This window comes from Gadus morhua, chromosome 6 (assembly GCF_902167405.1).
Source record: "Gadus morhua chromosome 6, gadMor3.0, whole genome shotgun sequence".
Taxonomy (NCBI): Eukaryota; Metazoa; Chordata; class Actinopteri; order Gadiformes; family Gadidae; genus Gadus; species Gadus morhua.
In genome coordinates, this window is record NC_044053.1 from 15,358,623 (window position 1) to 15,371,807 (window position 13,185).

General features: G+C 40.1%; 2 protein-coding genes across 5 annotated transcripts; one reads left to right on the forward strand and one right to left on the reverse strand.

The window, feature by feature from the left end:
• Window positions 1-77: 77 nt before the first annotated feature.
• On the reverse strand, window positions 78-6,309 carry ostf1 (osteoclast stimulating factor 1). The gene is made up of 10 exons (XM_030358426.1): window positions 6,072-6,309; window positions 3,536-3,582; window positions 3,099-3,149; window positions 2,748-2,811; window positions 2,590-2,643; window positions 2,361-2,468; window positions 2,080-2,129; window positions 1,756-1,834; window positions 1,553-1,651; window positions 78-1,135 (listed from the first exon to the last, which is right to left on the reverse strand). Exons 1-10 carry the CDS (start codon window positions 6,271-6,273, stop codon window positions 1,077-1,079), a joined length of 813 nt encoding a protein of 270 aa, XP_030214286.1. The 5' UTR covers window positions 6,274-6,309; the 3' UTR covers window positions 78-1,076.
• Window positions 6,310-6,532: 223 nt separating this feature from the next.
• On the forward strand, window positions 6,533-12,613 carry nmrk1 (nicotinamide riboside kinase 1). Of its 4 annotated transcripts, XR_003977080.1 has the most exons (9): window positions 6,533-6,731; window positions 6,839-6,929; window positions 7,685-7,733; window positions 7,997-8,153; window positions 8,743-8,814; window positions 8,997-9,097; window positions 10,378-10,435; window positions 11,646-11,728; window positions 11,914-12,613. XR_003977080.1 is itself a non-coding variant. In XM_030358427.1 (8 exons), exons 1-8 carry the CDS (start codon window positions 6,697-6,699, stop codon window positions 11,944-11,946), a joined length of 621 nt encoding a protein of 206 aa, XP_030214287.1. In that variant the 5' UTR covers window positions 6,535-6,696; the 3' UTR covers window positions 11,947-12,613. The 4 variants fall into 4 exon arrangements, 2 of the variants coding, with proteins under 2 accessions (XP_030214288.1, XP_030214287.1); XR_003977081.1 differs by lacking the exon at window positions 10,378-10,435 and having other exon boundaries at window positions 6,534-6,731; window positions 8,997-9,112; XM_030358427.1 differs by lacking the exon at window positions 10,378-10,435 and having other exon boundaries at window positions 6,535-6,731.
• The last annotated feature ends 572 nt before the right edge of the window (window positions 12,614-13,185 follow it).

Below are 13,185 nucleotides of genomic sequence, written 5' to 3' on the forward strand. Positions count from 1 at the left end.
ATGTTACTGAATTTGAATGTCTTGAATTATTATACTATTTGTAACTATATAGTGCTTCATATATAGAAATACATATGCTGTTTAAGTAAAGAGGACGTTTATTACATTTTAAACATAGAAAAATGCAGAAATTGAGAACAAAAACATTCATTTCAAGAAACGGACAACCGTCAGAGATTTCGCCATGCTTTAAAAGGCACTTCTTTAGAGATCATTCTGGAAATGTTACAAGAAAATGGTTCATGGTGATTCAATCAAGTCAAAAAAGACTAAAGATGTTGTCCATGTTTAGCACAGTAAGCTCTGACGTTTAGGAATTGTGGAATGGAGTAACTGAAAAATCTCGCATGACTAAATGCAAGCAGTGCAGAATGTAGTTCGATGATAACCAACGCTAGGTTAGAAGAATAAGAAAGCCAAAGAAACAAAACGATATCCAATTGTGTCCCGTAGAACATATATGCAGGACGATCAGCAATATATTACTTTCATCAAAACCTTTCCCAATCACTGCTACAGTGAGTTGACAGTTGCAAAATATTTTTATTCTGCATAAAAAAAAAATCCCAAAAGAAGTTAAATATAAATCAAGATTATGTTAGTCGGGCTACCATGCTTTATTCATAAAATAATCCCACTTGAATTTGAACAAAGGAAATGTTTTGAATTGCGTTTTGGATCATTTTTATTCCGGTCCAGATAAGGCACTTATTCGATAAGTTATCTGCATAATTGGACTGTATTCAAGTTAAGAGTCTTCTACGTTGATTATGCTTGCTATGTCTCTCTGGGACCACTGTGGGCAGAGCTAAAGCCCCAAGAATCCTAGACTTCTATACGGAAATACACCCTAAGCCAAAGGGTCAAACAGTAAACACAGTGAGTTAAACACCCAGAGAGAGGGCGAGAGAACATGGAGGCAAGAGGTACAAATCACAAACATAGTATAGAAGGAAAATATTCACAACTGCCACAGGGATGGGGAATCAAGGGGGGGGGTCATAATTCAACCGAGCTGGTCTGTCAGAGAAAAGACATAACGGCGAGCTCGTCATTTGACCTGGAGGAAGATCACCTCAGTCCGAGTCTTCGTCGTCCAGGTACTCCTCTGCGTTGCTATGCGAGCGCGTGATGTCTGAAACACCAACCACAGAATGGAGTTAAGCTCTGCACTAGAGATCTGGTTGCTATAAATTTTTTGCAGCGGTTAATACTGTATCTTATATCTTATTACAGTTTTACATTTGGTTATAATTCTCACTAAGTGACGCAAAGTGGAAATCTTAAAAAAAAAACGTAAATAAATGCCTGTTAGGACTATCTTTCGCCTTAAGGTTAGTTTCCCCAACAGAGAATGAAAGTAAATCTACAAGATGGTCACTTTAACGAGTTAATATCTAATAAAATATTATAAACATTATGAATGATTCCTCTTTGGAACCGCTTTGTGTGACTTCCTTTCAGACCAAGCGTGAATTTAAATAGAAGGTAGCCTTTTTTTCTGATTTTTTTTTCATAACAAGGCTGACCCCTGTTGGCCAAATATACGTACTGCCTCCTTGTTTCCTCTTGATCAACGAGGCACATTGAGCGTTGGTGGCCATCTCCAGCGCCAGCTTGTTCTCGTTGTTCTTGACGTCTGTCCTTGAATCTGGAACACACAATCACAGAGTCACTCACCCTGAGCAGTGCATTGAGCTGCATTTGCAGAGAACGAAATAGGACAAACATCAAGGTGAAAAGAAAACAACTCACCCTTGTTGAGCAGCATTTCTACGATGTCAGAGTATCCTTTCCAGGCTGCAGCATGGAGGGGAGTGTCCCCCAGTTTGTTCTACAACACACAAAAAGATCAGAAACATACTCATGGATTCAGGTTAGCGCTGACTTGTAACATGTGATATGAAACAGCAGAGTAAATACATAGCAGTCTTCATCGTCTGCAAGTAAAAACCCACTAACAGCATTTTGTTTATATTAGCTTACACACACACACACACACACACACACACACACACACACACACACACACACACACACACACACACACACACACACACACACACGCGGGGGTCTGACCTGCTGGTTGAGCTCTACGTTTGGGTGTCCCAGCAACAGCTCCACCACATCTGGAAAATAGAAACCGTCCTCTAATCACATGCTTACAATTATACATCCAATAATGGACCGGAAACGCAATGTAGCAAGCTACCCAGGTTTAATGACAGTGGTTTGGGTTTAAAAGACCCAAACAAACACACTGTTGACATCTTAGCTCCAACGTCTGGTTCCGATATACAAATTGAAACAGTGTGTATTGTCAGTGAACTAGGGCTACCTCCATGCACTCCATGACCTACCTCTATGTCCACCGTGACAACCCCAGTAGAGGGCCGTGTTCCCAGCCTTGTCCAGTCCATTGATGCCCACCTTGTTCTCCAGACATTCTCGCAGCCAGCTCAGATTGCCTACACATACACACACGCACACACACCCACACACACAATGAGGTGGCTCAAATCAGAACAAAACAGGAGAATAGAATAGAAGGACATGAATAAATAGGAACAGACTCCTTTCTGGACTTGCCTCTCTTGGCTGCTTCATGCATCGGGTTGTCGATAGATTCCGCCTGCTCAGCAACTGTAGATGAGGTCAAATAGTACTTGTGGATGTGAATAATGAAAGAAAACAAACGGCCACACCTCATTTCAAAATACATTTTTCATGACAAGTTCGCTACTCACCGTAGTTACTGGGGATGAGTCCTGTTCGTCCCCTGCATGTCCCCTTCCACCAATGACTGTCACTCTGAGTATGACACATACACACACACAAACGTCAGGTCCCATTGGCCAGCTCATGGTTTGCAACAACAGCAGGTGGTTCAATAGAGAAGTTATCAAGCTGGTGCAGTTTTATAATCATAAAACATTCACATCAAGTTTTGTAGTCTAAATGAATTGGATATGCCCTAAAATGGTCCAAATAGGAAATTTTAATGACATTTGAAACGTATATATACTCTCACATCAATGCAGATACCTAAAGAGATACAGACACATGGACAGGCAGACAGTTGTAGTGTTTTAACTTACAGTGTCAGAGATATACAATATATCTCCTTCTTCAAAGTACAGCTCATCAGGCTGCGAAAACAAACAAGAGAAACAAAAAATGTTGTGCGTGGAGGTATATGCAGATCCTTTTTCCAATGTTTTTGCAGAAGTGCAGACCCAAAAGTCTTCCATTCACCAGTTTTACCAGTTATTCAATTTGGCACAGTTATTTTAATTGATTTGCGTTCGCCTGTTAATAGTTATCAATAAACACATTCAGTTTTCATATATGGTTGACTGAATAAGCTCTGTGAATTTTCATCCACTACAATTATGTAACTAATATAACCACTGAGTGATGACAATGTATAACTTCTCAATAAGGCCAAATAGAACTGTGTTGGGGAAGGAAATGAAACAGAAATAGATGAACGCAACCGAAAGTCATTAATAATTATCTTGACATTTTTACTCACAGTTCTGGGGTCAAAGGTGAACATTGCTCTGAACACCTTTACTTGGCCTGAAGGAAAACAGATGTTGATTAGTTATGACACTACACATCACCATGTGGTGAATGCCAGCAGAGATGTACAAAGTAACGTGGGTTCAAACCCCAATATCCACAGTCCAGTAAACTATGTTCACCAAGTTGCCTTTGATAAAAAAAACATCTGGTAAATAAATGACGAGTAAACGGTTAATGTTATTTTGCGAGGGTGTATTCCCGCACATATATCCACCATATCTTAACAAACACAGCTGGAAACATTTGTGGCAAATGAACAATCCCTTGGGCTTGGGAGTTGTCCTACAAATATCCAGTTGGGTGCATTAAATAAAACCCCAACTCTAATGTGAGACTGATCAATATAGAGCAGCGTCTAATCAATGTGTTACACAATGGTCTACACACACACACACACACACACACACACACACACACACACACACACACACACACACACACACACACACACACACACACACACACACACACACACACACACACACACACACACACACACTCCTGGTTTTTTTAGGCCTGTGGAGGTTGCCCTTGGGGTTTCTAATGACATGTTGTGGAGGAGGAGGCAGTACAGCTCTGTCTGGAATGCCACACGAGTGGCTGGCTGTGTTTGTGGCATGCTGAACGTCCCCCAACACACATTGAAGACAGGGAGAAAATATTTTTGGTTTAATGTACTATAACAAAACTAAATGCTCAAAGTTAATGGCTGCTATAAGCACATTCAAAAAGATAACATATCAAAGCCATGTTAGGGACGTGTGCTATGCAACAAGTTCCAAGTGCAATTCAGCTTCCATACACTCATTGAACAAAGTGACAGATTTCAAGGGGGCTGGTTTTTGCAGAACAAGATTTTCCATCAACAGAAAATGTAAGCAGAAATAGTTCACATTGCAGGCTTTGTCACCTACTACAGCATTCACAATTTAAACTTACAGAAACACATATTGTCGTCAGTCATGCTGCCGCTTCAATATGTTGGGAAGCCCTAGTTACGGCCTACATGGTGTGCTTGGTTGGTCGGTTTAAATGTAACTGCCATTATAAACAAGTGCCCTCTATAAGTAAGACTTCTCTAGAGCGGGAGAGTAGGTAGCCAGACAGTATCCTGGCCCAGCCCAGAAGTGTTTATTCATTCTAGCCCACATGTTGGGACACACCACGTCTGCAGAGTCCCACAGAACAAACGCCCCGCAGTAGTGTAGTGGAATCAGGGGGTCTGTCTAGGGGGCGGGACAAGCCTAGCTCCGTTCCACATTGCCGGGGAAGTCTGCGCTACACGTCTTGTCATGTCCCGCTGAATACACAGAGGCCTGTGCTAACTAGCCCAGGTTTAGAAGCGTCGCTCCATTCTGGTACTGAAGCTCTGCTCTGCCCATAGATCTAAATGGCTCCCTTGTGCGTCTGTGTTGGCTATTTTGTATGTTTTGGTTGGTTTTGTTATTCAGTGTTGGTCCTACACTTGCAGAAACTGCAAGTGTTGACCCGTGAGGGACTTCACACATCTCTCTTGACACATACAAAAAGCACATATACAAAATACTAAAGAATAAAATACACTCACCTGAAATTACAAGATAAATAAATGGGCAATTATTAAATCCACCCAATGAATCAAATAAAAAAGAACAGTACACTCTGTAGCATTACCAACAACACACAACGCAATGAGGTGGGTAAAGATTGCCAGCAAACAGTAACATTTGTTTGCCTGTAATTCGCAGCTTAGCTCCAGAACTGAATCATAAGAGTTATATTTGTTTATATGCTCCAGAGTCTGCGAATGATTGCGTATTGGAAGTTCTGGCACGTACATCGATGCTGAAACAGACAACATGATGCATCTCATAGCAGCAACTAAAATTGAAGAGTTGAACAACTGTACACACATCAGATGTGTAAGCTAGTCATGTATGACAATACACATGTTATCATCAGGGCCCATGCCGTCCTATTTATATGATCTGTTAAGGTAATCCATAAATAGGCCTACTTCCCCCCTTCATTCCCCTCATGTAAGAGATATGCAAAGCCTGTTTCCCAACGAGCAGAGGAGGAACCTCGTGTGTTGTGCAGAGTAGGACAACTGAAGCGTTGGTTAAGCTTCAGGAAGTAGTGATGACGCTTCATCATCACTTTGTGATGCTATATTCCACTCTGCTCAGCAACATAGATGAATCGCGCGAAATGCATGTTGCCTAAATCGGGAAGTCCATGGGTCGACATTGTAATTTGGTACTTAAGTTCACACATGCCATTTCATTGCAACATGTGTGAATTGTTCTGGGGAGCCCAAATAGAGGTGTTAATGACATCTGACAACAGAATACAATTTGTCACTCAGTGTCAGAAGAAGTGTCCAGCCTCGACGCCCCCAACCTCCACACATCAGCTTTTATGGCTGCCAAGGTGTGTTGCTCTCGGAAGGGACAGGGATAAGTTCTAGCAAAAGCTCCACAAAGTAAAGTGTTAATTCTCACCTGGTTTGGCCGGTTTGGGCGGTGGCTTCGACATTGTATAGATGACAAATTCCCGATATACGTGAGTCGATCGAATATAGTCGATCACGGTCAACGAATGCACTTTCTCACTCAATGAGGAAGTTGACAATCTCGAGTTTACGGAAAGGTGTCGTGTACGCATGCGCCAAGTGCGGTCCACTGTGTTTTCCCCTACATCCATACCTTCTTGTCAATTCTTATAATACATCCATGGTTTACGAATTTTGGTGGTTTACTCGAAAACAAAGGAAGAAAATAATAAAAATTATACATTGAGATAATTAAGGCATGTAAAACCCTATATAATATTTATATGTCAGTGGTGAGTAGACTATTCCAGTATCCAGCCGATTATATGCAAATTGCTCATCCCTCCCCCCCACCTATGACCTCAGCTACGGCGAGGCCAATCACTGAGCGACCTCAGATCACATGTCTTCATGTGTGTTTACCGCCCTTCATGAGTCGGAAAAACGCTATTTTCCTTACCGTTAACATGAACCGGACGCTACTCGGCGTTATGTCATAGAATAATGCTTGTCGGTAACTGAGAGTCTGCGCTGCAAAATCTTTCCTATTTTATTTTCAGCTACTGTCAACTGAAATGTATACACTTACTTTAGTTGTTGGAATAGGAGGGTAAGGGAGCTTTATCGACCCTTTTTCATGATTCGTTCGCTGTAATTATGCATCAGTGTCTTCTGGTATCTAATGGTAATAACACGTTTATGATTTGTTTAATTTAGGGTGACCAATGGCGGGAAGTCCACGTTGGCTACCAATCTACAGAAGAAGCTGCCACACAGTTGCATCATTGCACAGGACACATTTTTTAAAGTAGGCCCTCAAAATCATTTGCCACCAGAAATGCAAAAAGTGACACACACACACACACATTTTAATTCTTTATTTGAATCCACCAATCACATTACAAGAGACAGGCTTCGAATGTTTCAGAGATGAGATAGGTGTTTGTTCAAAGGTACAAACAACATCTCCTGCACCAGACTGCCTATCACTGCTGATATGGAGCAGAACTTTAGCTAATAGTTTCGATTTTCTGCTGGAGAGCCCTGCCAGCCTTAACCCACTGAAAACACGGTTGTGGACATGCCTCAAGCTGCCAAAAATAAACACTATTAGCTTGCATTGGTAGCCTAGGTCCCTTAGTAATTCCAGAATGGGCTGGTATTTAACGATTTTATCTTGAAAGCAATTTCCATGTACAGATCAAACACCTATCTCAAGTAAGAGCACCTCCCTTCTGTCTCTGTTTAAAAACACAACACCAGGGGTATTTGGGATGTTACAAAACAAATCAATCGAGCTGTTAAACCATTCCGGCATGATGCGTGAATGTTTGTACATGAGACTGTGTGTGTGTGTGTGTGTGTGTGTGACGCCGGTAGGCAGCACGCCGGTATGCCGCACCAACAAACATACAAAATAGAACATCTCACCTGTAGAACTGCCATCTTTAATGCAGCAAAGAAAGATATGCTTAGACACTAGTACCTCACTAGTGACACACACACACACACACTCCAGATGTTTTGTGCATGTTTTAAGTAATTGTGGACTCTCTTCTTTAGGATGACTCTGTGGTACCTGTCGACAGTAATGGATTCAAACAATATGACCGTAAGGGACATGAATAAATGATATTGATTATTATGTTGACGATCATATAGGACACATGACCACGTTTAAAACAAAAAAAAAACTTTTGGTTTTACTACACCTTTAAGTTAAACTACAAACTGTTCATTCATGTACAAATCCTACTCGTAGTCACTTAAACTCTGTGTCTAATTGTTGAATTAAAAGATTTATAATAGCGATGTCCTTCACATGAGTGTACATGTAGAGATTTTCAAACCTTAATGATGAAGTGTTGCCTGCAGTGCTGGATGCTCTGCACATGGACAAGATGATGGAGGAGATCTACTCGTGGTGGCGGGACCCACAGTCCTACCACCAGTCAACATGTGCCACAACGGAAGCTGGCCGCACGGAGGTCTTTGTGGTGATCGTAGAGGGCTTCCTCATATTCAACCACAGGTAGACAAACTGAGGCGCCATATATGGATATGGTTCTTTGGATATTTGGTCATGTGAAACATAGAGAACATAAATCCTTTGGTCAATTAATTTGACCAGATACTCTGTCATCCCCTATATATTGAAATTAGCTTTATGTTATATATTATTATTATACTAATCATAGATATATATATGTTGCTTCCCGCCCTTGTAACGAACTGCCTCCTTTAATTAGAGACGCTTCTTCCGTCACCATTTTTAAATCTAGGCTGAAAACACACCTCTTCTCCCTGGCCTTTCCTCCCCTTTTATGATATGTTATTTTTATGTTTTCCATGTACTGTCCTTATTTTAAATCAACTTTAATGTTTGTATATACTGTAGGTATGTGAAGTGGACTGTGTTCTTTTATATGCCTTTGTTTGCACCATGTACGGCACTTTGGCCAGTGAAAACTGTATTTAAATGTGACTTATAGACACATTTTACTTACTTACTTTACTGTTTCCTATCTTTTACTTGATGAACCTGGGAGACGGAGAAGGTAAAAAGAATAATAGAGAAGAACTACATTGGGATATTCACATCTGTTTGTATGGATTCACAGGCCTTTGAATGAATTAATGAACAAAAAATACTTCCTGGAAATCCCTTATGATGAATGTCAGAATAGGAGATGGTAAGAAAATCAGATATATATATTTTTTAAATAATGTTATTTATGTTGTTAATAACTTTATACATTTCAGTGTCATATTATATATTTTATGTAGAAGGATAGAAAACAAAATTGGTTTGTAAACCCAAAAATTCTATTCAACATTTTATTTCTAAAATTTATCTCATTTTGCTCTCCGGCAGTTCAAGAGTGTACACGCCCCCAGATCCGCCGGGGTATTTTGACGGACACGTTTGGCCGATGTACCTGAAGAATCGTCAGGAGATGCAGCTGCAAGGGATCGGTAATTAAAGTTACAGTTAGTATCTAAAGAAACAGCAACTGCTGTTTTATCTACTCTTCTCTTTATCTACTCTTCACATTGTCTGTAAGGCCATAATGTATGAAGAGGCGGCACATAATAATAATAATAATAATAATAAATTTTATTTATAATGCACTTTATATTCAAGAATCTCAAAGTGCTTCAGAGAAAAAATAACAAAAAACTATTAAAAGGGGAACCATGTTTGTCCAGGGCTCAGATTTAATGAAAAACTTGGTTAAAAGTTTTTCAAAACGTAACCTGACAAGAATGTATGCACAGACTATTTATCATAACGATAAGGAGTCCACAAAGTGGTATTTCCGGTATTGCTTAAAAACTGGTATTCTTATATAATTGTGGCTTAAGGGGGACATATTATGAAAACAACGCTTTTCCTGAGATTTGGGGTGTTGGATTTTTTGAGTGAGATATATATTTCTGAAAGTACCCCGCCTACAGTAACCAAACGAGCGAGTCAGTTTCCGCGCCCCCTCCTATGTAGGAAGGGGGCGCAGTTGAATATTATCTCCCACTTCCCTCCAATCAGATCATAGCTAAGATTTTGTGGACCAGCGGACTAGCAGCTCCGGCAGGGGGAACTCGGCGGCAGCTCAGCTCTGGGAGTACTTTCTCTGCCGGACTGCCGCCGAGCTCCCCCCGCCTGAGCTGCTGGACTGCCACCAAGCTACCCCCGCTGAAGCATCGGCGGCAGTCCAGCAGCTCCGGCGGTGTACTCCTGTACAATCCCTTTTTCCTCCATGTCACGGTTCATGGACTTCAGAGAGTCAAGGCCAAATTTCTTTTCCCCCAATTATTCTCAACCATGGCCGAGATATCCCCCACTACAAGTCTTTACTTGTTGTGGAAATACCAGAGATGTCAGACGCAGTCTTTATCATTCATAATATCATCCAAGGCGCAAATATCTTTTGGCCGTGATATTAGATATATACCCATACATAATATTATATTATTATATTAAATAGATATAGAGCTCAAGAAGTCTGCACACGGCAAAAATCCCTTCTCCATGCTGTGGTTCAGTCTGACAGCTCATTGGTCAATGGGCAGCAGCTCATTTGCCTTAAAGCTACATACACCAGAAACAGCGCATTCTGAGAGAAGCCCCTGACTGCAGCCCGCAGACGGTGCTCAATGTGGTCGGAGTCAAACGTTGAGCACAGCCACCCAAGTACCCCTGACTGGCTTCTCCAGCCTCCAATACTTATTTTTTCAGGCTTTCCGTTTGATTTCAGGTCAGAAACTTCCAGAAACTAATAGGGGCTTGAGTATTGTCATGAAAGAAGGAAGAAGGTACGGTCTTTTGCTGTTCGACACATAAACCATGCACCCGCCTAATAATATGACTATTAGGTGGATACCAATACCCCCCACTACCCATAAACCCAAATTGTTGTACTGCACCCAAAGGTAATCGCTGAAATCAGATGCATCTTTTTTACCCTGGTCTTCAGCTCTAAAAATGTTTACTTTTCCACAATTTCATAGAAAAGCCAAACGTCCACAGTTTCAACCTATTTTGCCTCTATGACCATTTTGTTATTGCATAACTACCATAGGGCTATCATTAGGTGGATACAATTAACAGTGCAAATTTTCAGATCTGTACTATTTTAAGAAAGCCCTTAATTCTCTTGTGAAATGTGTGCTTGGAGTTTTCTTGATGTTGTGTGCTTATCAATCGACATTTTCATACTGTGAATGAGGCTTTATGCAGTTCAGGAATGTCAGTGGCTCAAACAGGATAATGCCTTAAGGTTGAGAGTTTGAATCCTGATTAGAGCATTATGAACAAGCTGTCATTGCCACTCATTTAAGAAGCACAACAATGAACAGCACCTGAAATTTATCAGGCAATCAACATTCCGGCCCATTCGTTTCCAAGAATCGGACTGCCAAGACACAGTATGGCATTAAGGGGAACTTCTTCATTTCATTCCATTTTTCTTCATAATTAACTCTGTCATATTTATATATTTATTCTGTCAGTGTTCTTGACTACAATAGTTTAATTTCCCCAGAATTTCAAAGATTTTTCAGGTATATACTTTTAAGAAAGCCCTCAATTCACTTGAGAAATGTGTGCAGACATTTTGACCATGTGGATGGTCAGAACCTGAACTGCAGTGAATGAGGCTGCAGTTCAGGTTTATCAGTGGCTCAATGGGCACCTAACCTTGTACAGGTGATCCTTAGGTTGAGAGTTTGAATCCCAATTATAGTATTATGAACAAGCTGAACATGACATTCGGTCATTGCTTTGCAGCTCACCTGAAAGGCACAGTATTGCATCAAGTGGAACATCTTCATCGACATCTTTCCTTCATAATTATACGTCATATTTATATATCTTCCATTAGTGTGTTCTTGACTTTTAATTTTCCTCGGACCCCATTAATCACCGCTTGTGGTTATATTTATTATTTATTTATTTTTAACGTATAACTAGTGCTAATAGTGAATGTTACGACAAAATGCTCACGTAATCTCTCTTTTCTACCAGTTTTTCTGGATGGATTGAAGTCAGAAGCTGAGCTACTACGATATGTATATGATGATATAACTACGGAAATCAAAAACCTCAGGGTAAGTATTGGGAATGCATTCGTTTTTTATACCCCCCATAGCATTTTTGTGACAATCTTTTTCCTTCATATTTAAAGGCATCTTTTTCCATGGAAAACCAAGTCAATTTTTCCACTTGTATATATTCTTATGGCTTGACCTATTGCAGCCCGACATTGACCTTTATTTCTGTGTTCTATTCACAGGGAAAGACTGAAATTAATTCAGTCAATTTGTAAGGATCAAAGCAGATGTCATGGAAGTTTGTCAATTCTCCCTGCTGGACCAAATGTTTTTCATTGCAAAGACTGTTATTTTGGTATTGAGGTTTAAGCCCTTTTTCACTTTTATACGTGGTGCTTGGTTCATTGAACGTTTGAGCATTAATATGCAAGTTATTAAGTCAATAGGACACCCAATATGCTACTTAAACCACTCTGTATTTTCACGTCTTTTATGTATTGACAAATTCTGTGTAATGTTTATGTACTGGTATTTTTTATTCCATACTATGCTGATAAAATAATTATTGTGGTACTTGTTACAACATTGGTACATACAGTACCAATGTTTTTATCTTTTAAGCTATCCGTCTTAATCATTAATTAAAATGTGAAAAATCTATTTGAAAAGTGGACTAAATAAATATTACGATTACCATACTTCCAGGGATGTACAAGTGTGGGACTGGGTGTGGATAATGGGTGGTTTGGGCAGCACCTACCTGGCCGAATCTGATTGGACTCTTGGGCTGGGTGACGCTGCACAACTGTTGCACATTGAGTATCAGTGTGCACAGGTTAAACCAGCCATCTCCAAAACACACTTCTCCTAGATGGCAACATGTAACACCAGGACATGTATAATTTTGTGCAAACTAATAAAATAAAAACGGATTCAACATCACCAACCCGTGACCTTTGTCTGGAGGAGTCCAATATAAGTCACTTTTGTGGAGTATGGCAGCCAACTAGGTGGTGTGTGTAGCCATTGGCTTTGCTTAAATAAGCTTACAATTTTAAGCAAATAACACAAGTTAAATTCTGCATCAGCATTCAGTTACTTTTGTCTGGTTTCAACAATGGGGAGAGGCAGCTTATTTTTGTTGTTCTTCTTTCTCCTTATTTAAAGGTGAGGTATCAATTCTGTCTTACACAATGCAGGCCATGCATTTCTTTTTAAAGACATTTGTTTACTATGTCTGTTCCTTTACAGTCAACAGCTCTATTCATATATAACTAATAACTATTATTTAATAACTGGCTAACAATAAAATTGGTGACAAATATCTTATCTTCCTGGTTGTGACACTTATAATACATGACAATCAATGAATTGCATTACTGATGTGAATCATTTCTTTATTTTCAGATCTTACCGGGAAGCAACTCCCTGAAGTAGCCGACTTCAGCTATAACTTAATTAATACATTTTCTGCTTGGCCACCCTTTCGAACACAAATGCTATTCTTTTGAGCA